Source organism: Canis lupus, chromosome 16 (genome assembly GCF_048164855.1).
Source record: "Canis lupus baileyi chromosome 16, mCanLup2.hap1, whole genome shotgun sequence".
In the NCBI taxonomy this organism is placed as follows: Eukaryota; Metazoa; Chordata; class Mammalia; order Carnivora; family Canidae; genus Canis; species Canis lupus.
The window spans coordinates 60,626,816-60,653,529 of NC_132853.1; the positions used below are offsets into that span (position 1 = coordinate 60,626,816).

At 63.4% G+C, this 26,714-nt stretch overlaps 5 protein-coding genes and 1 long non-coding RNA gene across 11 annotated transcripts; 3 read left to right on the top strand and 3 right to left on the bottom strand.

The window, feature by feature from the left end:
• Nucleotides 1-1,004: 1,004 nt before the first annotated feature.
• On the bottom strand, nt 1,005-4,746 carry ALYREF (Aly/REF export factor). The gene is made up of 6 exons (XM_072781999.1): nt 4,464-4,746; nt 4,012-4,143; nt 2,356-2,503; nt 1,695-1,758; nt 1,415-1,592; nt 1,005-1,330 (listed from the first exon to the last, which is right to left on the bottom strand). The coding sequence occupies exons 1-6, from the start codon at nt 4,698-4,700 to the stop codon at nt 1,316-1,318; spliced, it is 774 nt and encodes a 257-aa protein (XP_072638100.1). The 5' UTR covers nt 4,701-4,746; the 3' UTR covers nt 1,005-1,315.
• Nucleotides 4,747-4,838: 92 nt separating this feature from the next.
• Nucleotides 4,839-9,901, top strand: ANAPC11 (anaphase promoting complex subunit 11). Of its 3 annotated transcripts, none has more exons than XM_072782003.1 (3): nt 4,839-4,992; nt 5,833-5,952; nt 9,577-9,901. In XM_072782003.1, the coding sequence occupies exons 2-3, from the start codon at nt 5,844-5,846 to the stop codon at nt 9,720-9,722; spliced, it is 255 nt and encodes an 84-aa protein (XP_072638104.1). In that variant the 5' UTR covers nt 4,839-4,992; nt 5,833-5,843; the 3' UTR covers nt 9,723-9,901. The 3 variants fall into 3 exon arrangements, with proteins under 3 accessions (XP_072638104.1, XP_072638102.1, XP_072638101.1); XM_072782001.1 differs by having other exon boundaries at nt 4,848-4,897; XM_072782000.1 differs by having other exon boundaries at nt 4,983-5,554.
• Nucleotides 9,902-11,473: 1,572 nt separating this feature from the next.
• Nucleotides 11,474-13,903, top strand: NPB (neuropeptide B). The gene is made up of 2 exons (XM_072782005.1): nt 11,474-11,711; nt 11,938-13,903. Exons 1-2 carry the CDS (start codon nt 11,478-11,480, stop codon nt 12,064-12,066), a joined length of 363 nt encoding a protein of 120 aa, XP_072638106.1. The 5' UTR covers nt 11,474-11,477; the 3' UTR covers nt 12,067-13,903.
• On the bottom strand, nt 13,690-20,168 carry PCYT2 (phosphate cytidylyltransferase 2, ethanolamine). Its single transcript, XM_072782004.1, has 13 exons — nt 20,015-20,168; nt 18,116-18,204; nt 17,507-17,668; nt 17,290-17,356; nt 16,676-16,760; nt 16,450-16,494; nt 15,665-15,803; nt 15,388-15,470; nt 15,037-15,114; nt 14,873-14,938; nt 14,728-14,793; nt 14,421-14,509; nt 13,690-14,335 (listed from the first exon to the last, which is right to left on the bottom strand). The coding sequence occupies exons 1-13, from the start codon at nt 20,101-20,103 to the stop codon at nt 14,233-14,235; spliced, it is 1,161 nt and encodes a 386-aa protein (XP_072638105.1). The 5' UTR covers nt 20,104-20,168; the 3' UTR covers nt 13,690-14,232.
• Nucleotides 20,169-20,364: 196 nt separating this feature from the next.
• Nucleotides 20,365-21,713, top strand: LOC140607324 (uncharacterized). The gene is made up of 2 exons (XR_012009406.1): nt 20,365-20,659; nt 20,737-21,713. It is a non-coding gene; the product is annotated as an uncharacterized lncRNA (long non-coding RNA).
• Nucleotides 20,492-26,708, bottom strand: SIRT7 (sirtuin 7). Of its 4 annotated transcripts, XR_012009405.1 has the most exons (11): nt 26,550-26,708; nt 26,339-26,476; nt 26,159-26,263; nt 24,090-24,160; nt 23,909-23,981; nt 23,101-23,199; nt 22,789-23,025; nt 22,551-22,631; nt 22,277-22,383; nt 21,751-21,836; nt 20,492-21,136 (listed from the first exon to the last, which is right to left on the bottom strand). XR_012009405.1 is itself a non-coding variant. In XM_072782006.1 (10 exons), exons 1-10 carry the CDS (start codon nt 26,640-26,642, stop codon nt 20,938-20,940), a joined length of 1,203 nt encoding a protein of 400 aa, XP_072638107.1. In that variant the 5' UTR covers nt 26,643-26,707; the 3' UTR covers nt 20,492-20,937. The 4 variants fall into 4 exon arrangements, 3 of the variants coding, with proteins under 3 accessions (XP_072638107.1, XP_072638109.1, XP_072638108.1); XM_072782006.1 differs by lacking the exon at nt 21,751-21,836 and having other exon boundaries at nt 26,550-26,707; XM_072782007.1 differs by lacking the exons at nt 20,492-21,136; nt 21,751-21,836 and adding an exon at nt 21,894-22,128.
• Nucleotides 26,709-26,714: the final 6 nt, after the last annotated feature.

The following is a 26,714-nucleotide window of genomic DNA, read 5'->3' on the forward strand; positions in this document are numbered from 1 at the left end:
CTCCAGCTCGTCTGCAACGGTGGTCCGCCGCCCCTCCTGCCGCAGCAGCCAAGGCCGGGCACACACCAGCCCCTTCCCGTGACCCGGGCTCCTCCAGGGCTGAGCCAGGCGGCTGCTGGGTCCAGAGCAACAGCACGGGGCCTCCGGCTACAGACACTACCCGAGCTCTACCCGAAGTGGACCTGGGGCCGCTGGGCTGCTGAGCCGCAGGCCACGCTCCGGCCAGTCTTCCTGCGGTGACTGTCCCCTCCCTGGCATCCCCAATGGTAGCCTCTGCTCCCCGGAGCCCACCTGCCTTCCCAGGTCTCTCTTCTCCACAGCAGCTGTACCCTTCCAACCGCCTGCTGCAGCCTAGGCTGTGCCGGTGGGCCTTGGGCAGCTGGGTGGCCCACGGGCACCACCTGGAGGATGTAGGAACCTGAGGACTCGGCTGCATCTCCCTGCCCTGCCTCCCCTCCCAGGGCCTCAGCCTCCTCTGGGCAGCAGAGGCAAGGGTCCAAGTGATGCTAGTGGTCTGCCCTCTTCTGTCCCAGAGGGGGTCCCCAAGGGGCAGCTGTCAGCCAGCCCCTCCAAGTCTGTGTACCCGCAACCAGACTCTTGCCACAGGTGCCCCGAGCCTTTCACCTGGGATGAGATTAAGAGGACACTTTGGGGCTTGTGCCTGACGCAAATGAGAAACGAGAAAGGATGCTGTTATGAAGTCGTAACTGCTGATCCACGTTTCTGAGAACCAGAGCACCAGAAGCTAAGGAACAGCCCTACCCAGTCATATGAATCTGGCAACAACAGGGCGCCCCAACCCACCCTGTCACTTCCTGGTACAGGCAGCTAGGTAGGCGCATCCACCAGGTGGGAGAGGAAGGAGTCAGGCCTGGCGGAGCAGCAGCCATCTCCCTCCCGAGCAGACTCCAGCTACCAGGGGAGACTGCTCCCCACGCTCGTCAGCCCCCGACACCACAGCTGTGGCCCAAGCAAGGACTGCGACAGGGGATGAGCCACAGAACTCTAGTTCCACACATGTCTCTTTTATTATGGCAAAGGTGAAAACGCCACCTTCCCCACAACGGCAACCGGTAACATTTATCCCAAAAATAACTCGGTACAAAACAGGGCTGCTTCAGAATTAAAAAAAAAAAAGAAAAAAAGGAGAGAAAAAAAAAAAAAAACCTTTACATGAGTTTTTAAATCCTATCTTAAAACATAAAAGAAACAAATCCATCATTGGCTGCACAGCCCCCAGTCCACCGCCCCCTCCCGCCAGGGAGCACGGAGGAGACATCTGGGTCCTGCTCCACTTGAGGATCTGCTGGTCTCTTTAGCTGGTGTCCATCTGAAACACAGAAACTTCCGCTCAACAAGAGCCCTCACGCTTCCAGTCAATTCTTGCCCTCCCCAACCCTCGTCTGTGACTTACTCTTGCGTTATAAGCATCCAGCTGGGCATCCAACTCCTCTGCAGAAAGCTGCTGCTTCGAACTCCTGCCAGTGCCTCGACCTCTGCCCCGGCTCCCTCCACGAGTGCCTCTCCTGGTGCCGCCGCCACCACCGAAACCTCCAGAGCCACGGTTTCTAGTCATCCCACCTCTGTTTACGCTGCCAAGGTAGAGGGGACTCACTCACGTGATGTTCAAAGGCCCATGGGGTGAGCGCCCACTTACCACAGGTCAGCACCGTCCCAAAGACCCCAGAACTCACCTCTGCGCGGGTCTCCGCTGTGTGTCAATCTGTGACGTGACAAGCTGAATGTTCATGGGGCGGCCTGTGGCAAAGAATACAAGAGGACACATGCAGTTAGAGGGCTCGAAACGCGCCGAGGGGCACCACACCCCGGTCTCCATGCAAGCACTGGAAAGGGGCTGTGTCTCCAAATGCTCCCAACAAGGGGAGTGGCCGAGCACTACTGGTGGGAGAACGAGATGGTGCCAATGACAACCCCACCAAAACCTCCTCGCTCCTTCTCAGTCCAGTTAGCTGGGTGTCTGGTCAGGTGTCCGGGGTGCTCATGGGTGGAAAGGTGTGGGTGGCCTGACGGAAGAAGAACCGGTACCTTTGTCTTTACGACTACAGCCCCGCACTCAGAGGTGTACTATGGCGGTTCTGAGAAGGCTTCACAGAAGTGAGTCTTCCGGAAGGAGCTGAAGGAGGGGAGGGTGTAGCTTGCTGGATGGGGGTTCACAAGAGGTTGGTCCGGATGTGTGGGGCAGCATGAGAGGTGGCGGAATGGAAGAGAGAGACAAAGGGGCGAATGCAAAGTGTCCTCAGCCACAGGGGTAAGCCATACTCCTGCACGGATAGCGGCCAGCCCGACTCCACGAGACGCAGCCCCTCTAGCATCCGGGTCCAACCTCAGACGCACCATCCAGAGGGACGCCGTTGTACTGTTTCATAGCTTTTAGGGCATCTGCCTTCCGTTCAAAGTGCACATCGGCTGTTCCTAAACTGCGCCCGGAGCGGTCATAGTGTACAGCTGCCTTCTTCAGAGTTCCGAATTCAGCAAAGAGTTCCTGGGGGCCGGAAAGAGCAGCTGTTAGTGAGGTGCTTCCCTTCCTGTGGCCCAGGACAGTCCCTGGGAGGGTGAGCTGCTGAGGGGGGGTTATTTCCCTGGGAGGCAGACACGTATTGGGGCAGGGCACTGGTAGTGGAAACCACGGGGAGGGAGGGGCAGATGGGACAGCCACTTCCCGGAGCAGCTGGGTCTGAGGGCTCCTGCCAGTGTGGGGACCTTACATCAGTACCAGGATGCAGGTAAAGGACCACAGAACCCGCCAGTGAAGGGAACAAGATTAAGTCGCTATCTTCTTCAACAGAGGAAAACTGACAACACACCCAAGGACTGTACCAAGAAACCGCAAAGGCCAAGATCACAGAGCAAGGGATGCTATCCGACATGTGGACACCAGCTCACAGGGCCCGTCGATTCGGGAGCCCTGACCCAGCCCCTCCCCCAGGGCAGATTCTGGCTCACCTTTCCCTCTCCTCCTACTCAAGCCTGCCGCAAAGGCTGAAGTCAAGCGCTGCCATGGAAACTGCCCTGACCTCAGGCAGGCTGGGAGTTGGAGAGGGAACCCAGAGTGTGGGGCTACTCCGGCCGCAGGCACACAGCGGGAAGTGGAGTTCACCAAAAGCGGTTTCCAGTGGATGCCAGAAACCACCTTAAAAAAAGTGTTGAGACACCGTGAGTGCTCACCGGCCTTGCTCTGTCCTCCCACGGTAGTCAAACAGCTGGGCTCTGGGGAAGTTGAACCCAGGAAGGCCCAGCACCCTGACCCAGCCATCTCTGGGACTGATCCCCAAAATGTCTTTACTTAATCAAAAAACAAGTTTATATGCTTTTGGAATCCAAACAAACAAAAAAACCCAAAAGAACAAAAACACCCCAAAAAAACAAAACCAAAAGACCCCAAAAACCAAAACAACAACAACAGCAACAAAAAGAAAACAAAGAAGCTTCAACCAAAGTCGGGATTGAGAATCATGCCACTAAAAAGAGGGGAAGAAAGACAGGATATAGGTCCTGTACGACATGGAGCCGGGGGCTCAAGGCCAGCGGAACAAAAGCATGCCCAGCGCCGTCCTGCGTCTGTGCTTTGCCCGTAGGCTTCCACAGAAAAAGATCTCTGTCCTCCCAGCAAACCGTTAAAAGAAGCACAAAGTAAACAAAACGCAGATCCTAAGCGAGGCAGGAACAGAAACCGCTCAGGTTAGGTCGAGGTTTCCCGCCAGGAGCGAGGGCTCCGGCAGGGGGTTTGCGCCCCCGCGCGGGGCACGACTCAGGAAGAGCGGCAGCTCGTCCCGCTAGGCCGGGCCCGACCTCCGACACCCCGACCTGCCGGCCGCACTTCCCGGGCCAGGACCTCCGCTCTGCACTCCTGCAGCCCTTAGAGGGCCGGCGGCTGCCCCTGGGCCCCGAGGGCTCCCCGCCCTAAGGTGCGGCGCGGGCGGTTCAGGCCGCGTCCTCAACGGGGCCACCGGGTGCGGGTGACCCGCTCACCGACGAACGCCCGCCCCTCACCTGAATATCCGCGTCCGACACTCCGAAATCCAGGTTGGACACCAGCAGTTTCCCACCCGTCTCCACGCCGGCGCCGCCCCCGAAGCCGCTGTCGAAGAGGTCGTGCTGCCACTTGTCGGGAAGTTGTTTCGGCTGCGGGGGGAGGAGAGCACAGGAGCACGCGGCCCGTGAGCGTCTCCCGCGGACCCTGCGGCGCCCGCACGCCCCCGCCCGCCGTCCCCCCGGCGTCCCGGGCGCCGCCGCTCCCTCCGACCCGCTTCCCGCCGCCTGCGCGGCCGCGCCCAACGCCCGCCGCCGCCACGAGGCCCAGCGCCCGGCCCAGACAAAGGCCGGGAGGGTCTCCGCCGCCCCGGGCGGCCGCCGCGCGCCCCCCCGCCCGCCCGGCCCGAGCCCCCCGGCCCGCCGCCCGCGCCCCCGCGCGCCCCCGCCCGCCGGCCCGCCGCCCCGCTCACCCTGCTGTAGGGCGCCGGCCGGTTCCTGCCGCCGCCGCCCGCCGCGCCGCGGGCGAGGGCCGGTCGGTTCCGGATGGGCCCGCCGCCCCGGCTCACTCGCGCGGCGGCCTGCGCCCCGCCACCGCGGCCGCCCTGGGAGCCGGCCCGGCCGCGGCCCCGACCTCCGCCGCGGCCGCCTCGCTGGCTCCGGTTCAGCTTGATGATGTCGTCCAGAGACATGTCCATTTTGTCGGCCATGGCGGGCGCGGAGTCGGCCTCGGCTCGAGCCCGCGCGTCAGCACGTCGGCGCGTCACTTCCGGGGCCGCGCGCGGCCTGCCGGGACCGAGGCCGGGGCCGCCGGGGATTGGCCGCGGCGGGCGGGAGCGAGGGCGGGCAGGGCGGGCGGGAGCGGGGGCGCGTGCGCCGGACGGCGGGCTCGGCGGGCGCAGCTGAGGTGCCGGCGGCGGCCGCGGCCGCTTTTATACCTTCCCACGCGGGCGCCGCCGACGGAAGGCGGGGTCGGCGCGCGGAGGCCGGCGGGGGGCGCAGGTGGGCGGGGCCGCGGGGCGGGGCGGGCGGCTCCCCTCCCCTCCCCTCCCCCTCCCCGCGCCCCGGCCTCGCGCCCTCCCCGCGCTCCCGCACCTCCCCCACCACTTCCTGCGCCTCCCTCCGCACCCCTGCGTCTCCCCTGCCCTCTCCCCGCACCCCGGCGCCTTCCCTACCCCCTTCAGGCACCCCCGCTCCTTACCCCACCCTCTCCCCACACCCCTACCCCTTCCCCTACTCTTTGCTCGCACCCCTGCGCCTTCCGCTCCGCCCTTCCCCCCCCACCGCTTCCCCACATCCCACTCTCCACACACCCTGGTCCCTCCCTGCACCTCACTTTCTCCTGGCCTCTGCGCACTCCTTCTGCATGCTCCTGCCCTCACCCCTTCCCCCGCAACCCCGGGTCCTGCCCGGCACCCCCCACTCTGCACCCTCACCCTGGGGTGGTGGCGCAGGCCTAGTGGGCTGGGTGGTGGTTCCCTGGCGTGAACTCGTGGTCACCTGGGTTGGGGTCTCTATTTGTCAACCCCGATTTAGTCGTATCTCTTTGAAAAAAACCCGTATGGTACGTTTTTGGAATTACTGGCGAAGCCCATGTGCCCTTTTGGGGACGCAGGGCGGACCCTGCAGTCTTCGCCGATAACTCTGGCTCTGGGGCGCGCTGTTCTCCCAAGGGTGGCCCGGGCCCTGCCATTGCCGCTGGTGCAGAGCTCTCAGGGTTTCTGAGCTCTGGCAGCAGGTCCGGCCCCGGCTGACCCTCGGCTGGGAGCCGCGCCCCTTGGGTGCCTAGATGGGTAGCTGTGCAGACTGAGTGTGGCCCGGCGATGTCTCCTCCCCCTGTAGGCTCCGCGGCCATGAAGGTGAAGATCAAGTGCTGGAACGGCGTGGCTACTTGGCTCTGGGTGGCCAACGACGAGAACTGTGGCATCTGCCGGATGGCCTTTAATGGCTGCTGCCCAGACTGTGAGTGTGCCCTGTGCTCCCTCCCCCTCGAGCTTTGCCTGCGGGCCTGGCCAGGGCATCTCCTCGGAAACACCTGCGCAAGGTGCTTGGGTTTTGGGGTCACTCTGCTCAACACAAGCTGACAGAAGAAAGGCAGGTGGTTTGGGCCCATGATTGTGTGAGGAGCCCATGGAAAGTTCTGTAAGAGAGGACCGTGTGGCTTTTTACTGTGCTCACAGTCAGCCGTGACGCCCGTGGGCCGGGGGACGCTGGAGCGCCACGGGACGATTCTCCAGCGGGCACGCAGGCTGTCGTGGGGGTGCCCGTCCCCTCGGCCAGCGCCCACCGTCGCTGCTAAGCGCTGCTAAGGGCTGTGTTCACGTCCTGGCTTGGAAGTGGCTTCTGGGGCCCGGCTCCCCTCCAGCCCAGTCACTAAGTGTAGCACCGTCACACCGGACGTGACGATAAGCCCTCAGTGTCCCCCCATTCCTGGTGCTTGCTCACGTTGTCTCAGGTGTCCGTGCGTGTGCTCGCTCAGCCCTGCCCTGGCTGTTGAACGTGAATATAGAACAGGCGCTTCCATTCCTCTCCCTCGTTTTTCAAGGCATCTGACCTTTCAGCAAAGTGGTTGTGTCACGCCACAGAGTGCCCACCGCCAGGTTTTATCAGACCTCTCTGGTGGTTTTTGTCTCACCTCTGTCCCATCACGTTCTGGTGAAGTAGAAATGCTTGAGTGTATTTTCTTTTTTTATTTTTGCTTGAGTGTATTTTTAAGTCAAAAACAGGCTTTTGCATCAGCGAATTGTGTTTTTAGCCAAACCAAAGTGAACTTAAGCAGAAGCAGGTTGACCCTTGGGGGGACAGGGGCAGTCCCAAGAGGAAAATGAGACCTGGGGGGACTGAGGGGCCCCTCTGGCCTGTAAGTGACCAGGCTTTTTGTGGGGTCAGGAGAGCGCCCAGAATAACCGGGGTTATTCTTACAGTGAAATTCAAATTATTGAGTTTTAGTGCAAATACTATTTTGTTATGGCCTTGATCTTTACTTTGGCCGAGAGAAAATCTCATCTCCCAGGACTTAATCCATCCTGATTGAATCAGTCAGGTGGGATGTGACCGTAGGAAGTCACTGATTGGCTCTACTTGATTAAGTTTTACTTAGCAGTAAAGCTCACGATCTGGTTTTACTGATTCTGTTTTAATCACTCTCAGGTGCGTCCTTAGGGACACAGCAGAGGCAGTGGGAGCCTGCAGGGGCGCACACTTGCAGCTTCTTGAGCCACAGATTGTTAGCTTCTGGAAAGAGAAGTCTTGGAAAGCATTGCCCTAGACTGGACGTGGGAGCGTGAGCGGTGTGTTGGCGTTGGCGCGGAGCCTGCGGAGCCCAGCTTGTGCCGTTGCAGCTGGGCCTGTGGCTGGCATACCTGTGTTTGCCGGAGTGCTCAGGTCTTGTGGAAGGGGACCCGTTGGCTGAGAGTAGGGGGCTTGGAGCCTCATCTTCAGAGCCAATCCTACCGTGCAGAGTGTGTGACGAGCCTTTATACAGGTGAAGTGACACTGGGTTCCTCTTGCTAAAATTGAGCTCTTGTGAAATACCCTGAGTGACTAAGACTAATAATCTGCTCCCAGGCCCAGAGGGCTTTGGGAGTAAGTCTTCTCGAGAGGTGTTTTCTTTACTAAAGATTTCCATCGAGAGGCAAACAAGCCCTTGGGTGAGTCACCGCTTTGTGCTCCCGTGTTCTGTGCTCCCGTGTTCGTCACATGCCTCGGGTGGCCTGCCTGCAGGTAGCATTACTGGAAGTGGCTCCTTCTCCTAACAAACCTCCCTCAGAGGGACCAAGTGGCCTGGGTACAACCCCATCAGTGGGACACCTGGGCATCCCTTGCCCCCCCACCAGTGTGTCCTCTGTTCGCAGGGGACTCTGATTTCATAGGTGTGATTCCTTTTTCTTTTTTTAAGATTTTTTATTTTGTGTCTTTGACAGAGAGAGCGCGCACTCGCTGGCAAGCAGGGGGAGTAGCAGAGGGAGAGGCAGGCTCCCTGCCGTGCAGGAAGCCGATTCCCAGGACTTCAGGGTCATGACCTGAGCTGAAGGCAGCCGCCTTAGCCACTGAGTGCCTCCCCGCCTCCAGCCACCTCATAGTGGTGATTCCAAGCTGAGTTCTGAGTTCTGGGCTTAGGAAGGCTCTGGGGTGGGGGTGGGGGATGTAATCTCAGGTGTCACACAGCTCCAGGCACAGGGTCTCCCCTCCCCCCGCCCCTGTGGCTGGGGAAGCAGAGTGAGTGCGGTAGTTCTTTTTTTTGCCAAGTGTATAATTTTTGGTGGTTCGTCATAAAAGTTCCAGAAAGGTAGTGATGTTTTCTTGTAAAAAGTTTTTTTTTAAAGACTGAAAAACACTACCCCAAAGCAAGCAACTAAAAAGACGTGGCGGATGTGTGTTCTGATTTGGTGGGGTGCGGGCACTGCCGTGGGGCAGGGGCTGCTCTGGGGAGATTGGCTGAGAGCTCGGCAGCTTCCCAGCCCCAGGCCGGTGAGGAGCAGGTGCCAGGAGGGAGCTTTATGTCGTCTGGTGTTTTGCAGGACTGAGCATCCTGTGTTTGGTGTCAGGAGTAAGGACTGTGGTCAGAGAAGTCCAAAGGCAGTCTGGGTTTCCTGCAGAGCACCCAGCTTGCATTTAGGATGTGCTGAAGTGGAGTTGCTGCCGGGACAAGATGTCCTGATAGTCCCAGCCCTGGCTTGTCTGTCTGGTTCTTGCTGTTTGTACACCAGTGACAGCTGGATACAGCTGGCGCTCAGCAGGCGTAGAGGACCCCAGGGCAGTGATGGGGGTGACACCCCAGGAAAGGTGGAGGCGGCAAGCCACAGCACCTCCATGCCGACGGGGACCCTGACACGGGGCCTGAGGGAGGTCGTTATGCTCTGTTGGCGCCAGCTGTTTGATGGGATGTTCTTGGTTTTGGAAGTCTTGTTTCTTGTGGTTGCGGGCAGCGTGGATGTCCCCTGTAGCCGTCCACGGAGGTCGTATTTCCAGGCACATGGAGTGGAGTGTGAGCAGCATGAGCCCTGGGCCTTGGTGGTGGGGCCCCTTCAGGCCAGAAATGGGAGAGGTGGGAGGTCACACCTGCTCGCTGGCTGCTCCGGGTGGGGCCACAAGCGCCACTCCCTTGTCTCGTGCTCAGTCTCTGCCACCTGGGAGAGAAACCTCAGCCCCAGGGCCCCAGCTGTCCTTCCCTTGAGCAAAAGAAATAGTTCTCTCTTCAGATAGCAGCTCTTGGGCACGGGTGTGGGGGGTGGGGGTAGGGGGCTGGCTGCGCCTAGCACATTCGTGCTGTACCTCCCGTGTTGCAGGTTCAGTGGTGGGTTTGCAGCTGGGCCTGCACCCCGGGCGGGGGCGGGGAGGGGGATGTGGGCTGGGCGAGAACCGCCCCCTGCAGTCAAGCACCCGTTGCAGGGCAGGGCGGAGCTGTTGGGGGGCACGCTGCAGAGCGTGTGCTCACACTCCTGGTTTCTGTCTTTCCTGAAACACAAGGTGTGAGGCTGTGCACACGAGCCCCCCGGGCAGCCGTCTGGCGCAGGTGCTTGACATCCTTGGGTCCTGGTCCCCGGCTCCGTATGACCTGCTGGTCCTCTCGTCCCCCTCCCGCAGGCAAGGTGCCGGGCGATGACTGCCCCCTGGTGTGGGGCCAGTGCTCCCACTGCTTCCACATGCACTGCATCCTCAAGTGGCTCAACGCGCAGCAGGTGCAGCAGCACTGTCCCATGTGCCGCCAGGAGTGGAAGTTCAAGGAGTGAGGCCACCCTGTGCCAGCACCCGCCCCACCCCCGCTGCCCCGCCACCCTCTTCCCTGGCGACAGCCCCTCCGGTGGCAGTGGGGACACACTTGAAACAAGGACTGGAGCTGTATTTGTTTTTCTTCAGATTGTGACACTTTTATCCAATAAGTAAAACTCATTAAATTGTCTGAACCTTGCTGGAGGCCTCTGCTCGCCTGTTTTCTGGTCCCGATGCAGCGTCACAGTGTCTTGATAGGAAAACTCATGAATAAACATCTCGATGCAATGCCACCAAGGCTCTGAGTCACAGCCGCAGAAGGAGCGGACGGTCAGCCGGAAGAGCCTGGGGGCGAGTGACTGGCTCTGGGGGCTTGGAAGGCCTGGTGGTGCAAGGGCCCTGGGGCACGTGTATTTACTCAGGGGGCTGGCCTCCTGGTCTGCCACCTCTGTGGCACCCTACTTCGTGTCTGGACACTGCCCAGAGGGAAGAAAGCCCTGGGGACCATTACCTTTCCCCAGTCTGGAGGCCACATGCCCTGTGTCCAGACAGGGCACCTCTGTGCTGGTGTCTGCCCTGGAGAGGATGCACCCCAAGGGAGATGGGTTGTGACCAGGATGTGTAGGGACAATGAGTGGAAGGAGGGGTTCCTGAGGGCCCAGGTCCCCCAGCAGCCCCTCCTGGGTGCTCTCAGCAGCCCCACAAAGTTACATCCACAAACAAGCTTACACCGGCTGCAGGGTCAGGCCAGCTACTCTGTATTCTTGAATGTTTGTGTCTACACTGTCAGGACCCGGGGAGTCACAGGGAGGGCTCTGCAGCCCACTCCCCCTGCTTGGGGGGGGGTCTCCTGGGGTGTCAGACCCTGAGGGCAGCCGCACCGGCCTTCCAGCCCTGCCCCGTGGGGTGGGTGTGCTCGTCCCCAGAGGGGCTGCCCATGGCCCCTCCCGCAGGCTGCGTGCACTGCCCTGCCACCCTGGCTCTCGCACTGTTTCCCGGGCCCCAGCATGGTCCTCGCAGGGCCTGCCTGGCCTCAAGCCGACCATGGGGCCGCTGGCCAGGTCCTGTCCTCCTCCGGCCAGGGATCCCCCCAGGAAGCTCAGGGCCCCTGCGAGGTCCTCTCAGGCCTCTGGGACCTCAGCCGTCCCCCCCTCCTTCCAGACGCTGAGGCTCAGAGCACCTGCCTTTGCCATCACTCTCCCCTGGCTGCCCCCCAGCCCCCCCCAGCTGCCCCCCCTCCGGCTCTGGAGCTCTGCTTTCCCAGTTGCTGTGGTTTGAGTCCCGGACGGGCTGATCCCTCCTGGGGGCCACAGATGCTCTCAGGAGAAGGCCTGAGGCTCGGCCGCCCGAGGGCAGGGAGTGGGGGGCTGGAGGGCCTGGCAGCTGTCCCTCCGTCTGCTCTCCCGAGCTCAGGCCTGGCCTTGCTGCCCACCTCTTCCCAAAGGACCCCCAGGAGTAGTCCTGCGTGTGCAACAGAGTAAGGCCCCGGGCGCACGCGACAGCCATGTCGCCTCTACCCCGGGTCGGGCCAGGGGTCCCGCTTTAGGGCCCGAGAGGTGTCCCCCGGCCTGGGGGCAGTGAGGCCCTATGGGGAGCGGCGGGGCCGTCTCCCCCGCCTGGGGGCAGTGAGGCCCTATGGGGAGCGGCGGGGCCCCCCCCACCCAGCGGGCTCCCTGCGGCGGGGGGGGGCCCGACGGCGCTGTGCGCCCGCCCCCGCGCCCGCGGCCGATATAAGGCGGCCGCCGCCGAGGCCGCCGCCCCGCGCCCGCGTCCCCATGGCCCCGAGCGTCCCCCTGGTGGCCGCCGCCCTGGCGCTGTGCCTGCTGCTGGCGCCGCCCGGCCTCGCGTGGTACAAGCCGGCGGCCGGGCCCAGCTCCTACTCCGTGGGCCGCGCCGCGGGGCTGCTGGCCGGCTTCCGCAGGTCCCCGCACGCGCGCCGCTCCGAGCCCCCCGGGAGCGCGGGACCCCCGGGCCGGGCCGCCGCCGAGCCCCGCCGCCCGCGGAGCCTCGTGAGTGTGGGGTGGGGGGGCGGGGTCGGGGCGGGGTCTGGGTCAGGGCCCGGGTCAGGGCGGGGTCGAAGTCCGGGTCAAGGCGGGGGCGGGGCGCGGCCAGATCGGGAGGGCGGGGTCCGGGTGGGGTCGGGGCGGGGTCAGGGGGTCGGGGCGTGGTCGGGGCGGGGGCGGGGGCGGGGCGGGGTCAGGCCCGGGCGCCCCCTCAGCCTCCTCCCGCCCCCAGGCCGCGTGTGTCAAGGAAGTCTCCCCGAACCTGCGGAGCTGCGAGCGGCTCCCCGACGGCCGCGCCACCTTCCAGTGCCGGGCGGACGTGTTCCTGTCGCTGCGCGCCGCCGACTGCCGCAGCGCCTGAGCCCCCCGCCCCCCGCGGTAACCCGCCACGTGAATAAATGAGAAGCAGTGCTCGCTTCGGCAGCACATATACTAAAAAAAAGTGAATAAATGAGAAGCGCAGCTGGACTCCGAGTGGGGGCGGGCGGTGCCTGGGGACCCCGACTCCGCCGCCAGACACTGCGGGTCCCCAGCGGGTGTCCCAGCCCCCCCAGGCAGGCAGAGGCACCCCAAACCCTGGGGCAGAGAAGGTGCCCAGCTCGGGCCTCCGCGGTGACCACGCAGGCGCCCCACGCCCGCCCCCACCCCAGGCGGCTCCGCCCTGCTTCCTGGATCTCTTCGGGACAAGGCTGTTACTGGAGGGGCAGCCCCTGGGGTCACCCTTTCTTGGCGCTCCTGAAACACCTCGAAGTAGTAAGCACGGGGCAGTGGCCGCGGGGTGGGGAGCAGCCTGCGGACCTCACGGCGCCCCAGGAGGCCTGACAAGGCCGCCCCGCCCCTCGCAGGCCCAGCGCCCGCACTCAGCCCTCCTCCAGGCTAATCACCTACTTTATTGGGGGGAATCTGGGTTCATTCGAAACCCCAGCCTGCTGAGCCCGACCCTGAGGTCCCTTCTGGGCACGGACCGGGCCCTCCGGGGAGGCTGGCTGAAACGAGGTGGGCACTGTGCTGGGCGTCCCCCAACCCCGTGGGCGTGCAGGGCCCTGCACTCAGAGGCTATGGGAGCCCCACAGCCCCGCTGCTCCCGAGCGCATGTCTCTCCAGGGGCACGGGCTTGCCAGGCTCTGGGCCTCCTTCGTCGGTCCCACAGGGCTCCCCGCTGCCCGCAGTCCTCAGCTGAGGGCCACAAGGGGGGATTCTGGACAGGTGTAGGGCTGATTGCTCCCGTCCTGCCCCATCCGACTCCATGCAGGGCAGGCTGGTCCCTCCTTGTCCCTCCGCTCATGAGACCCTGAAGCCCAGGGGACCAGGAGCCTCAAGTGTGGGGAAGCCGGACACCACCACGCCCCCAAAGCTGGGGGTCCCATGCCTCTCACGACTTTCTACCCTAACTTGGGGAAGGAGGAAAGGAAAGCTGGTGGTGGCTGCCCAGCCGAGGGTGGGGATGTGAACTTCCACGGTCACTTCCCTTCTGTGTCCTGCACGGGGTTCTAGTTACATCAACGGGAAGAAAAGGACAGGCCGTGTCTTAGAGGGAAAGGATCCCAGCCCTGTGCTCCGTGGGCCAGGCTGCAGGGTACGGCCTCACCCGGACCAGCTGCTGAGGAACGGATGCCCTTGGTGGGGGCTGAAAACACCCCCACCGTCCCCACCTCTGAACACGTCTGAACTACTGCTGTTCCCCCCTGCCCTAAACAATGAGGTGACCAGAGTCAGCACCCTACAGCCGCCGGGCTGCTCCCAGTGGGCCCTAAGATTCTCTGGGTCCAGTCAGGGAGCTGGAGCCCGGTCCTTCCTGGAGGTGTGGGCTCTGCAGAGCCACAGGGAGTGGCTCCCTTGGCCTCGGGACAGGGTCTCGGGGACGGGCTCCCTGGGATGGGGTCTCCGGGACCCAGGGACTCCTCGCTGCCAGGCCGCCCACACCCCTCCGCCGCCTCCCCGCTGCGTGGACGGTGGGGAGCGGGGCCAAGAGCTGGACACAGAACACCTCCCACCAGGTTTATTTGGTTGTACGCCAGCCAACTGGACAAAGTCGAGAGAACAGTCTGTGGGGAGACCAGCAAGGCCCAGGAAGTGGGGGGAGCGGGCCAGGGCCCAGGAGATGTGCCCACGCGAAGGAGGCATGGTCTGTGACCTGAAGGGCCAATGGGTGTCCCCTCCAGGTCTCTGCTCCCCTGAAGCTGGCTGCCAGGGAGGCTGGGAGGGCAGAAAGTGCTGGGCAGTTGGGCGTCCTGGGTCTGCAGGGGCTGGGGGAGGAGTGGGAGCCAGGCCTTCTGTGGCGCACGGGGCGGTGCCCCCAGGCCGAAGGGACCCCGTGCTCATCCTGTGCTGGGCCACCCCGCTGTGCTGGGTACCCCTCTGTGCTGGGTGGGAAGACCACCCGGCAGGGGGTGGGGGCAGCGCCTGCCCCTTGGAAACCTCGGAACTGGGCGGCGAGGGGGAGCGCCGCAGTTAAGAACCGTGGAAACTGAGGCCTGCAGGCTGGGCAGCAGAGCGGGCCGGGCGTGGGACGTCCTGCGCTCACAGGTCACAGTCGCTCCGTCTCAGGCTGCGCCTCCTGTCGCCTCCTGGACTCCAGGAAGGCCAGCTCCTTGGCCTCTTTCTTCTGGTTGCGGGCCTCATACTCCAGCCTGGGGGCGGGCCGTGTGAGGGGTGCCCAGGCCTGGGGCCGTGGGGGCTGCGGGCACCACCCCAGGCCCCACCCGCCACCCTCACCTGTTCTTGATGATGCGCTGCACAATGAGGTCTGTGGTAAGGTCACTGCCACTGTCAATCTGACAGAAGATGCCCCTTCTCTTGGGCTCCTGGAAGGGGAGGGTGGGGGGGAGGGGGTGAGGGCCGTCCCCCGGGCCCCGAGGACACTGCCCAGCCCCGGGCCTGGAGGGTCGTCACCCCCGGATGCCCAGGACATGGACGCGCAGACCCCTGCCGCCTCCTTGAGCGGGGGGGGCGTCAGCTGGGCACCGAGCCCCTAGCCTGGCTCCCACACAGGTGCCATGAGCCCAGGGACCCTCGTGCCCACCTGGTAGGGATCTGAGCCATCCTTGTCAGGCACGATTTCCGTCTTCCCGTGACAGACCAGGTCCACCTGCGAAGGGAGCGGGTCAGGGCCCTGGCGCCCTGCACTCAGAGGCCCTCGGGGGGACCTGGCCCACCAGGAGCCTCACCTTGAAGTGGTCCAGGAGCTCTGCCGTGACAGCGTAGGGGGCCCCGATCACCACCTCTGACACGTACTACGGGGACAGGAGCACAGGCCATTAGCGGGACTCCGCCAGGTCGGGCCCGTGCACCAGGGTCCTCACTGCCGCACCCCAGCACGGCCCACACTCACCCGGCACGCCAGCACGCTTAACGTCCGCTCATGCAGGTTCATGATGGGGTAGTTCTTCCCCTTGTAGTGGTTGACCTCCTAGGGCCGGAGCGAGCTTGGGTCAGCGCGCAGCCCCGGGCAGTGGGGGCGGAGCTGTCATCGCCCCCAAAAGCCCCTCATGGGTGCTCCTCATGGGTGCTCCTCATGGGTGCTCCTCATGGGTGCCCACGGGGGGGGGAAGCCCTGGTCCCCAGGAAGTGGCCCCGGGTTGTCTCCTCTTCCATCAGCACCCAAGGCCTCACCCCGTGGGCCACCTGTGCCCAACCTCAACCCCAGGAGCCACTCAAGGGGGCCCCACGCTCCATCCGAGACCTGGTCAAAGTGCAGGCCGGCGATGACGTAGGGCCTCTCTGCCAGGCCATGCACCTTCTCCAGGAAGTCCACGTGGCCGATGTCTGTGTCCAGGTTAAGAAGCAAGTAACAAGATAGGGAGTGGCTGCCTGCAGGACCAGGGCCTCTAGCAGGGCCCCTCGAGCTCCGCCCCAGCCCGGGGGCCTCGAAGAGTCAGTGAGGCTGCTCTGGGTCCCCTGACCCCAGGGTGCATAGGGGGCCAGGCAGGGCAACCCTCCCACACGGTCTCGGAGGATACGGAACAGGTCAAAGGCGCCGGCCACGTAGATGACCGTCTCCCCTGGCTGGGGTTCCTTCCCAGAAGCAAACTGGATGATCTTCTGAGATGTCTGCAGAAACTGGGACACCCCCGTCCAGGGGTTCCGTCCCCCGGGGCACTGAAAGCCAAGAGGCCTCTGGTCAGCCAAGACGCCGGTCAGGCACGTCCTTGGCCTCTTCCCACCCCAGAGCCCCTCCTCTGGGCCTAGGGCTGCCTGCGCCTGCCTGTCGGCTCTGGGAGCAGCTACGGGCTGATACACCAGAACTGCAGACCCCCATCGCCCCCACACCTGCCCGCAGAGCCCACAGGCAGGCGCCTCTGGCAGGAACATGCCAGGGCCAGGCTGGGCCAGGGCCCCGTGACCAGTGGGACGTGTGGCTTTGCCCTGTGACCACAGTGGGTACTGCAGCCAACACCACTGCCGCCTAGACCAGCCCACCTGTGGACACTGCCGTTGTGGGGACCCAGCACCCTGAGGCCACCTTCTGGTCACCTGGGAGGAGCCTCCCGAGGAAAGCGTCTCCCGGGTGGGTGTCGGGTGAGAGGGCTACAAAGGGAGAGAGGACCAGTCGGCCCGACTAGAGCCAGTCCCTGCTCCTTCTCCAGGGGCCACCTGACCTGCTAGCTTGCCAAGCCTGGCAGCCACCACCTAGTCAGTGCCCAGGAGCCGGGGAGCCGAGGAGGGTGAGGGTCCCAGCCAGCCTTCTCCCGGGGGTGGCCTGGGGGCATCAGGTACTGGCCTGGCTAGTGGGGGCCGCACTCACCTTGCCAAAGCTGTCCGCGTATTCCCGGTACTCAGAGGATATCTCCTGAATGGAAGGGTGGGGGACATGGAGGACATGGTCAACCCCCAGACCCCGAAACTCCTTGTCCTGGAGCCCGCAGAGGAGTAAGCACCAGGCAGATCGGGTGCTCCCTCCCTCCCTCCCTCCCAGCAGTGTCCTTAGCCCTGGGACCTTGGGGATCCCGCCCCGTTCCCCCCAGGCTCACCTGACCACTATGATGGGCCTTGGTCACCAGCAACATGCGGCCAACAAGGTCCGTGGTGGACACGCCCTGGGTGCGCCTACACTCTCTGCGGACGGACGTGGGCTCAGGGCTCGCACCCAGACGTGCTCCCGAGCCCACCGCCAGCTCCCCCCGGGGCTGCCTCTGTGCGCACACTGCCCACTCCGGGCCGGACAGAAAACCGGGCCCAGGAGCGTGGGGGAACACTGTGCTTTACCAACTGCAGAACCCACTACAATGGAGGGAGCGTGCTGCCACAGCTCAGTGTGCAGCGTTGGGGGGCTGGCCAGTCGGGGGGTGGGGGGGCGGGCACCACCAGCCCCACGGCGCGCACGGACTGCAGATCTGGCCTTGCCCTGCAACGCGCCCTCTGCCAAGGGAACTCCAGGCTGCGCTGTACCCGGAGGAGCCGCTGGCCACAGTGGCTGAGTTCCTCAACAAGATGACACGCTCCTAGTCACACCGTCCTTCTCCCCGCCCGACAGCCACTTGGATGTACCGCACGCACAGCCCCCTGGGCAGGCAGAAAGAGCCCGGGGGGGGGGGGCGCTTTGAGCCCCACTCCTTGACAAGATGGGGTCCTCGCGGGGGCTCACCTGTACCTCCCGGCCGCCTTCACTTCCTCGTAGGTGTCCCGGCCATCTACGGTCAGCGTGATGTCATCTGAGGAGCAACACATGTGTGAGAATGAGCACCCGTGAGCCTCATCCCAGGCCCCTGGGGGCAGGGACTCTTTCAGGGCAAGGACCCAGCGTGACGAGGCCCCAGCACCCTGGTGGCCCCTCCGGCCCGCCCACAGGCCCACCCACTCACTGCCATGGACACAGAAGTCGCAGCTGTACTTGTCCAGGGTCTCCAGCGTGGTAACGTAGGGAGCCGCCGGCACCACCTCGTCCACCCACTTGATGGCGCGCACCATCTTGTACCTCTCCTCCTGAGTGAACACCGGGGGCCCCTTGTGCTTGGAGATCTCCTCTAGAGCCAGGGAAGAAAGCAAGGACGAGGTAGGCGTGGGAGCCCCTGGCACACAGCTGTCTCTCTCCCTGGGCCCTCAGCCCCCGGGGGCAGAAACGCACCCAGTGGCCTCTATCCTGTTCTCTATGGGCCAGTCCAGGTGCTCAGGACGTGCTTGCTGGATAACTGCACAGTTCCCTCACCCAACCAGAGCTCCAGGCAAAGTCCTCTGACAGCCGGGCGCTCCATTCTCGAAGACCCTGGGACCCAGGTTGTTGGGGGAAGGGGAGTGGATGCCAGGGCCAGAAGCTTGACCCCTCGGCTGCATTGTTCAACCTGAGCCGTGAGATGGAGAGCCCCCGGCGGGTGTACCTGCCGCGCTGGGCTCTTGGGAGGGATGGCCATAAGCGTGGCCTAAACCCTTGCAGGGCCCCTTAGGGTTAGTCAAAGGCAGCAGCCCCAGCTTACCGTCGGTGTGCACGCCCACGATGAGGTAGTCACCCATGGCCCGCGCCTGGCGCAGCTGGTTTGAGTGGCCGTAATGCACCATGTCATAGCTGTGGAAAGGAAGGATGATGAGTCCCTGTGCTGAGGGGGGGACTGAGCAGCTGGGGCTGGGTGTGGGCGGGGCAGCCTGGCTCCTCTGGGGCTTCCTTAGGGAGCCCTCTGGGAAGCTGCCTCTGGGAATGGCTCCTCAGGCTGAGCTGGGGCTTTCAGAGGGGAGGTGGGCACTCCACTCTCCCCACCACTGGCCCCGGGCCAGATCCAGCGAGCGCGACGGGCTGGGCTGTGCCCAGGGACAAGGCCTGCCGGTCCCCGGGGCTGGTGAGCACAAGGAACAGTCTCGGCTCCCCATCCGGGCCATGGAGCTCTGCCCTCTGCCCTCACCCTCTCCTCTCCCCTACTGTAAACCATGGGGGTGGGGTGGGGGGGAAGTCCCTGCAAGCTGTAAACTGATGTTAACTTAGGAGTAGGCTGGGGGATCCCTGGGTGGCGCAGCGGTTTGGCGCCTGCCCTTGGCCCAGGGCGCGATCCTGGAGACCCGGGATCGAATCCCACGTCAGGCTCCCGGTGCATGGGGCCTGCTTCTCCCTCTGCCTGTGTCTCTGCCTCTCTCTCTCTCTATCATAAATAAAATAAATGTTTAAAAAAAAAAAAAAAAAGGAGTAGGCTGGACTCTGTACTACCCTGAGACAGGTGGATGGTCTTTGGGGCCAACACAAAACAAAGTCCAACAAATGAGCAAACGTAGTTGGTAGCTTTGGAAATCCTGCGCGCTCCCCCACAGCCTCCAGAAACTCAGCGAGGCTTTGCTCTCCGGGGCTGACAACCACCTCCCTGCCACCTTGTTCTAGAGCTTTTATCCTTAAACCTGGGCCTGATGAAGGAGTGGCTTCTCAGGTGCAGGCCCACTTGCTCCCTGGGTGGGCTGGGGAAGACCCCAAATTGGCCCCAAACCAGCTGTCTCCTGAGTAGGAGATGCTCCCTGCTTCTCCAGGAGACCCGGGCCACCTGGTGCACGAGCCGCTGCAGTCCCCGACACCTGTTATTTCCACCACGGCCCACCCAGTCCCCGCACACAGGCCTGTGGGTCACATTGCTCTGGCCCTGGGGGGAGAGGGGAGCTAAGTCCAAATCCAGCAGCCCCACTGGCCCCTGAGCTCCCTGGACAGGCAGGCCAGGGTGGGCAGCTCGGACTGCGGCATGTCCTAGCCACAGGGGCCTTGTGGCTGTGGGTGGCCTGCTGGGGCAGAGGCCCAGACAGACCGCGGCCAAGGTCAGAGTCCACCAAGGGAAGCCGTGCTCCCTCTCCCCAAGGTGACTCAGGCAGGGCCGCCAAGGTCCAGCTCTGTAAACTGGCCAGGTAGGGACTATTCCTGCCGTGATTCGCCAGGTAAAGGCCCGAGGGAACATCACAGGTGACAGCCCTCAGACGGCAGTCCTCCTCCTGTCTGCTGACAGCCCCAAACTTCTCTGGGAACAACCCCAGGTCTCCGGCTCGCCGGGGAGAGAACGGATGGGCAGTGTGGCCCCCTGGGCGGGACCCGGGTCGCGGGGGCTTCACCGGGGTCGCGGGCACACGTGTGCTGCCCTGGCGACGGGCAGGCTGGGGACCGACGGCGAGACCGCGGGGAAGTCGCTCTGGGCGCGAGGTGTACCGGGCTGGAGCGGTCCGGCTCGTCGGGGCCGGACACGGAACTCGCGCTGCCACCGGCCGGGGCACCCGCGTCCCCAGGACGGGCCGGGACCGGGACCGGGACCCAGGGCCGGTCCGCGGGCGCGTCTCGGCCGGCGGCGCAGCGGGCCCCGCGGCCCCCGCCCGCCCCCCGGCCCGCCCGCCGCCGCCGCCGCCGCCGCCGCGCTCACCAGCCGTCGCACCACACCCGCACGGCGCGCCTGCCCCCCGGGCCCGGCGGCTCCGCACCGCCCGCCGCCCCATGCCCGTTCCGGATCATGGCCCCGCAGCAGCGGCGCGGCCCGACCGGCTCCGCGACTCCCAGCGGCCGCCGCCCGCCAGCCCCGCGCACGCCCCGCCCAGCCCGGCGCACGCGCCGTCACGCGGGCCTCACCCGCCGCGCGCGGCCAATGGCGAGCGCCGCCCCGCCCCGGGGCCCCGCCCCCAGCCGCCGCCAATGGCGCGAGCCGCCGGGGCCTCGCCCCGCCCCCGCCCCCCTGCGCGCGCGGCCAATAGCGCACGCGCACCTGGCCGAGGGGGCGGGGCAGGGCCACGCGGGGCGCCGCCCGCCTCCCCGAGGAGCCCCATCCCGGCGCCCGCCCCCGGCCCGGTGCCGGTGCCGCCCCCGTCCTGGTGCCAGCAGGGCAGTCATTCGAGGACACGCGCGAGACAGTGCAGAGACGTTTAATAACAATAAAAAGGCCTGCTGAGAGCCCAGGCTCAGAACCACCCCGCCGCCGCACACCCAGCACAGAAAAGGTTGCTGTAAAGTTACCATGTTTTAGTAAGAAGCAGTAGAAAGGGTTGAGGCCCCTGAGACTAGCCCGGCGGACCAGGTAAGGCAGCCGCGTGCTCCCCCTCCCCCCCTCCCCAGCCGGCCGGCCGCAAAATAACCCGAGTTCTGTCCTCGCAGGAAGGCATGACCGCCGCCAAGGACGGGTGAGGCATCCTCCGGAGGCCCAGGCCGGAGGCGGCCACAGCAGTGCAGGGGGCTCCCGCCGGGACCCAGGGCTAAGCGCGTCACCCCGGGAGCACGCTCCGGGCCCCGGGCCGGCCCCTGAGTAAGACTTCTGCCGTCCGCAAAGTGCCAAGTGTTCCTGTCCACAGCCCCAGGTTACGTGATCTTCCTCCGCTTTGTGCGTTTGGCGCAGCCCCTGCCAAACCAGCCACCTAGGACAGGGGCCGAGCTCAGGGCCGCACCCCGGTCCCCAGGCGGAGGGTCCTCTCGGCTTCTGCACAGCGACTTCCGACTGTGGCTACCTTCTTCACCCGCACGCAGGGGAGTGGCCAGGGTGAAGATGGGGTCCTGCCACCTACCGGAAAGGGAAAGCTGGGTCAGGTGTGCCTGGGGGCCTCGGCACAACCTGCCCCAGGGCGGGAAAGCTGACTGAGGTCGCCCTGCTCCCCTCCCGATCTTAACTGTGGCCAGCCTTGGCTTAGCAGCAGCTCCACTGTTCCTGAGCTACAGAACAGCGCCAAGAGGAGTAAGCTCCCAGGAACTCAAAGGTCAGCGCTCACACTACTAGCTCAGCCTCTGCAGAACTGTGTCCGTGCTGGCGATGGAGCAGGCCGTGCACACCCAGGGTGGGGCAGGAGTAGCCCCGAGAGGGACGGATCACTAGCAGCTCTGGGTCCCACCTTTCACTTGTATGGCCAGGGGCAGGTGGACCAGACCCTCTCCCTCTTCCCAGGCTGCAAGACCTGATGGTGGGGGGCTGGGGGGTGGGGAGGCCAGCTAACTAGGGAGGCGTGGCCTATAAACTACACCATGAAGAGATCATGTGTCTGAGATGCAGAACCACATATTATAAACTTAAGATACAGATAAGCACTGATAAAGAAAATGAGCTAAGTTAATGTAAAAAAAAAAAAAAAAAGTACGGTACACAATAGGCCCACATTACAGAACACCACAAACATAACATACAAGAATTGCCAGGCCCAGAAGGTGAAGGGATCCTTAATTCTTGAACCCTTTGATTAAAAGAAGTTATTGATTTCCCCTATAAGACCCTGAAAATTCACAGAGAAAGAAAGTGTAAACTTTTTGCTCAATACATACACCATGTCTAAATTATCACAAATTCTGTATTAAGGTACAGTTTAAGTTTCCCCAAAGTATGCCAGCTCCCCAAACCAGGTGCACCAAGAATCTGTTTGACTGGAGTTGCCGAGACCACGTCCCTTCGAGGCACCTTCCCGTCCAGGCTGTCTAAGGTAGAAGGGGGCGCTCCAGGCACACACTGGCACATTCCCTCTCCCCACAGGGAGTCACATCAGCCTTCGCTGATGCCTCAGCCACTCCCTGCAGAGGTCACCAAGCTGCAGTCACACCTCAGACGCCATCTGCAACATCTCAGAGCATTCTCTATGCTCAGGTTCACGAGTAAAGACAGACACGGCCCATCCACACAGGGGCAGGGAAGGGGCGGGTGCCCCCGTGCCCCCCTCACCTGCTATAGGGGGGGATCTCCAGGCCCAGCTCATCCATGAGGAGCTGCATGACGTCATCACATTTCCCATGTAGCTTCAGGGCAGCCCAGTCATCCTTCGGGGTCCACTAGGAACAGGGGGAGGCGAGTGAGGACATCTCACTTCTTTGCAATGGCCCTTTCTCAGCCAGACCTCTGTGGCCCATAAGTTTGGGACACGAATGCCCCAGGAACTCTCTGGTTCTCCTGCTCTAAGGTCCAGATCTAAGGAGGTGTATCTTGGTGTGCAACTTACCTGCAAGTTCACGATGTAGAGCTTGGGCCTCCGGCTGGGGGGCTTGGTCATGCACCAGAGGCGAGGGTATTTCTTCAGAACCTGCACGAATGGACGGACAGACAGAAAGAGCCCATGCACAAGAGCAAACGAAGCCACAGGAAGCTAGGGTCCGACACTGATCCAGCTAGGGACTGGCAAGCAGGCTCCCTCCCCTTCTGTCCCGTCCACTCCCTCCTCCATGGCGCTGTTCACGTACCTTTAAGCTGGAACCTAAACATAGGATTGTGTCTGCTTTGCTGGCAGCTTGAGTGGCTGCCTCCCAGTTCAGAGGCTGCCCCAGCGTCCCCCTCTCCCCAAAGTGCACAATAGTGTCCCGGAGCTGGCCCCCACACTTGTGGCAGGCCCGGCCTGTCTGGTGCCGGTGAAGGGCGGTGCGCTCAGTGACATCAAACACCCTCACGTACTCCCTGTTGGGTGTGCAGGCTGTACAGACCTGAGAAGGAGAGGGCGCTGTGGGCAGGAGCCGCCGGCCTGCACCGGCCCCCGAAACCCCAGAGGGGCTGCTCACCTCAATGTACATGTTCCCGTGGAGCTCCGAGATGGCCGTCCGAGGCAGCCCGCTCCGCAGGTGGAGCCCATCGCAGTTCTGAGACACCACATGCTGTACCTGAAGGGGAGATGGGGCAGGTCAGCAGGGGTCGGGGTGTGTGTGTGTGTGTGTGCGTGTGTGTGTGTGTGTGCGTGCGTGCTGGTGCTGTGGCGCTGCGTTCAGCCAGGACACCATCCGTAACCCTACCCAGAGCTCCCAAACCAGGGGGGACTCCAGTCCTGCATGAAGCTTCAAAGGCAAAACTGGAATGGCAGGCCGGTCTTAGCTCGACTCAGGAGGGTCCTGGGTGGGAAAGGCCCCAGGCACACCCCCCCCCCCCGGCATCTCCCCCACCCCAACAGCTCTGAAGCACTTGGCGAGCTAAGAGGGCAGATGCTTGCTCTCAGCTAGGAAGGGCTCAGCTCATTACATTTCAGGTAGCTGAAGGACCAGAAGGATTGACCCTTCCCCACATGGTTCAAAGTGCTCAGCAGAGGGTCTCCAGAGGTTGCCCACGAGCTTCCCCTGTATGTAGATGCCTTCTGAGATCTGTGGGGACAATGTGATAGAAACACAGGGGGAAAGAGCCACCAGCAGCTCTGGGCCTGAGATCGGTCCCGTACAGGATGATTCATGAGAGAGATTCGAACCCGGAGTCTCAAACCCGCGGTAGGCACTCATCTCAGCGTCCAAGGGCTGACAAGCTATGACGCAGTTGCTGCTCGGGCACAGAGGTGGCCCTCCAGGTCCTGTACTGGGGACCCAGCTAGCCACCTCGGGTTCTTACCAGCTTTTGCTCATGTAAGCGGGCGATGCTCATGTGGGTGAGGGTCGGCTCAGCCTCACTCAGGTCAGCGGCACTGCCGGGTAGAAGGGAGCACAGGGGTGGGAAGCTGTGAGGTCAGGCCCACGCTGCCTTGGCTGGACCGTGTGCGAAGGCTGTGTGAGGGCTGCGCTAGGCCGCTTACCTGATGCTCCTCCCTTTCTGGAGCAGCGTCCACACTCCATTGGGGCCCCGGTAATCTGGGATGGAGGCTGCCTGCACGTCCACAAAGAACATAAACCCGGTGACAATGCATCACTGTAGGAACTGGCACAATTTGCAAGAGTGAAAAGCAAACGTTCCTCTTCACGTGGTGTTCCAGGCTTGTCCTCGCACTAGGCTCTATCCATTCTGGAGGCTCAGCACTTCCTACCATAACCTGCCTGCACCCAGACAGAGGGGCTCCTTCCCTCTGCCCACACCTCTGCTCCCACCTGGTCTAGCTCATCCCTCCAGGTCTCAAGGATCCTGCCGACTCTGGGAACCTCTCCAGCACTGGGAATAGCCCAGGCTATGTAGCCACACCCGTCCTCTAAACCGAGGCAGAGGACTGGCCAGGCTCATCTGTGGGTCCCCAGGGCCCGGCCAGTGCTCCGGGAAGGTTTAGCAAATAGTGAAACCTCAGGTCAGAGCACTCAACTGTCCTAATTCTTGTATCCTGGTAGTGTTTGCTGTCTTCCCTTCACAAAGATAGCCAATCTCTCCACACAAGATAAGCACCACTGAACTTCTCTAGTTCTCGATCCAGCAAAACAAAACCATCATGAGAGAAGACAGTAGGCCAGGATCAAGGACTCCTGTGTTCCCCAGGCTGTGAGTGACCTGCCTTCTGGGGAGCCCTGTCTCCCTCCTGCAGCTGAAGCTTGGAAAAATGCCCATCCTGAAGAGCGTGGTTCTGAATGACACTGAAGAGAAACCTCAATCAGTAATGCTCAACTACAGAGCAGCACACGGCTGTCCGTAACCCTGTGCAGCACCCCCACAAATGACAGGAACGCACACGTCACTGGAGGCAGGAGACCCCACTACCAGGGCTCCAGGGTCTGCAAGTCAGGGTGCTCAGTGCTCCTTACACATTCTTGTTTTGGAGGCTCTTACTCTCACCCTTGCCCGTAAAACCTTACTCAACCTTCAAGGCCTGGCTTCAATGCTGTATCGCACAGAAAGCCAACCAGATGGATTTTGCTGCTGAAGCCATGAGGGGGTGGGATGGGGAGGTGGCTGTCTGCGTTTCCACTCTAGCAACCTAGCACAACCAGCTTTGCCTTAGCTGTCTGCTTACACGCCATATTCTCATCGCCTGCGGGCATCTTGAGGCTGGAAATCCTCAGGCTCCCCTGTGCTGGGCCTACACTGCGTCACACTCAACATGCACCCGCTAAGTAGACAATGACACTCTCAAAGCTACCCATGTTCTGTGGCCCGAGACAGCTTCCCAATAAAACCTGCCCAAACCCCACGCATTTCTCTCCTTCCCCTGGTGTACTCTCGTTCGTCCTGCCTTGCTTCCTAGTGACTTTCAACACGTAGAAAATCCGGTGAATGGGGAACCTGGAGACAAGTTCTGGGCTTAACTCTGCCCACCTAACCTTGGGCTAGTGATGAACCACCTTGACTTTAAGTGAGGAGCTGCCCGCAGGCACTGAGGTTTCAGTCCCTCTTACGCCTCCTTCCTTTCTTGTGTCTAAACAGGCATCGCAAAAACTGCATACGTTGATAAATGCTTATCTCCCCAGTGAAGTTTGAAGTGGAATCATTTCAAGCCTCTCTGGGAAACCACATGGGTAGGGGGCGCTTGGTGGCCACCCAAGGTCCTGATCTCCGGGTGGTGGGGCCCTGCGCTGGGGGGGGGGGGGGCAGTCTGTCCGAGAGTCTCTCTCCCTCTGCCCTGTGCACGTTCTCTCAAATAGATAAGTAAGACTTTAAAAAATGACGAGAGAAAACAGTGGGGTGCCTGGCGGCGTCAGTCGGAAGAGCGTGAAGCTCTAGATCTGAGTCCTGCGTCCCAGCCCCACACTGGGTGTAGAAATTGCTTTTAAAAATGGACCAAGCAACGGCTTGGAGACAGCACAGCAGAGCTGCTCTGCGCGAAGGTGCGTTTCCTGCGGGTCAGGGCCGGCGCGCAGAGGGCTCTGCCGGGTCCTGGGGCCCGTCACCCGGCAGGGGGCGCCCCGCCCCGCGCGGGCGGCCGGACCCTGGAAAGGGCCGCCTCACCGTGCTGATCCCCGCGCCGGTGTAGACCACCAGGTACTTGGCGTTGCGCACGGCGCCGGCCAGCTCGCGGACCTTCCTGCGCAGCTCCTCCGGGTCGTCGCACACCTGCCGAGACGCCGAGGCCGGTCGTAAGCCCCGCCCCGCCCCGCCCCGCCGGCCCCGGGCGCGCCGCGGACTCGCCTCCTCCTGCCGCCGCTTCAGGCCCTCGCGCCGCCTGCTCCGGCCCTGCAGCTCGGTCACCAGGTCCTCGCTCTCCGCCAGGAGCCGGCCCTCCTCGGCGCTGCGCTCGGCCACCGCCTTCCTCAGGATGCGCGACACCTGCGGGCGCGGGGCGGGCGGTGAGGGCGGCGCGGGCCGGGGGCGCGGCGCGGGGCGGGCGGCGGCGGCGTACCTGGCGGAGGCGCTCCCGCTGCTGCTCCTCCCGCAGCCTCCGGACCCGCTCCGCCGCCTTGCGCTCCGAGCGGCTGGGACCCCCGGCTGCCATCGCTCCCGGGAGGCCCGCGCTTCCGCTTCCGCCTCCCGGCAGGCCGCGCACCGCGCATGCGCGCCAGGCGCC

Coding starts and splice junctions, on each gene's coding strand:
- SIRT7 (XM_072782006.1), bottom strand. CDS start 26,642: ATGGCAGCCGGGGGTCCCAGCCGCTCGGAGCGCAAGGCGGCGGAGCGG. Junction 22,632..22,788: donor GTTTAGGTTCCAGCTTAAAG/GTACGTGAACAG, acceptor CCATTCGTGCAG/GTTCTGAAGAAATACCCTCG. Junction 21,137..22,276: donor GAGATCCCCCCCTATAGCAG/GTGAGGGGGGCA, acceptor CCTTTCCGGTAG/GTGGCAGGACCCCATCTTCA.
- ANAPC11 (XM_072782003.1), top strand. CDS start 5,844: ATGAAGGTGAAGATCAAGTGCTGGAACGGCGTGGCTACTTGGCTCTGG. Junction 5,953..9,576: donor TAATGGCTGCTGCCCAGACT/GTGAGTGTGCCC, acceptor CCCCTCCCGCAG/GCAAGGTGCCGGGCGATGAC.
- PCYT2 (XM_072782004.1), bottom strand. CDS start 20,103: ATGATCCGGAACGGGCATGGGGCGGCGGGCGGTGCGGAGCCGCCGGGC. Junction 17,357..17,506: donor CGACTTCTGTGTCCATGGCA/GTGAGTGGGTGG, acceptor GTTGCTCCTCAG/ATGACATCACGCTGACCGTA. Junction 15,804..16,449: donor ACGCGGACAGCTTTGGCAAG/GTGAGTGCGGCC, acceptor CTTGGCTTTCAG/TGCCCCGGGGGACGGAACCC.
- ALYREF (XM_072781999.1), bottom strand. CDS start 4,700: ATGGCCGACAAAATGGACATGTCTCTGGACGACATCATCAAGCTGAAC. Junction 4,144..4,463: donor GGCCGGCGCCCTACAGCAGG/GTGAGCGGGGCG, acceptor CTCCCCCCGCAG/CCGAAACAACTTCCCGACAA. Junction 1,593..1,694: donor CAGCGGAGACCCGCGCAGAG/GTGAGTTCTGGG, acceptor CTACCTTGGCAG/CGTAAACAGAGGTGGGATGA.
- NPB (XM_072782005.1), top strand. CDS start 11,478: ATGGCCCCGAGCGTCCCCCTGGTGGCCGCCGCCCTGGCGCTGTGCCTG. Junction 11,712..11,937: donor CCCGCCGCCCGCGGAGCCTC/GTGAGTGTGGGG, acceptor TCCCGCCCCCAG/GCCGCGTGTGTCAAGGAAGT.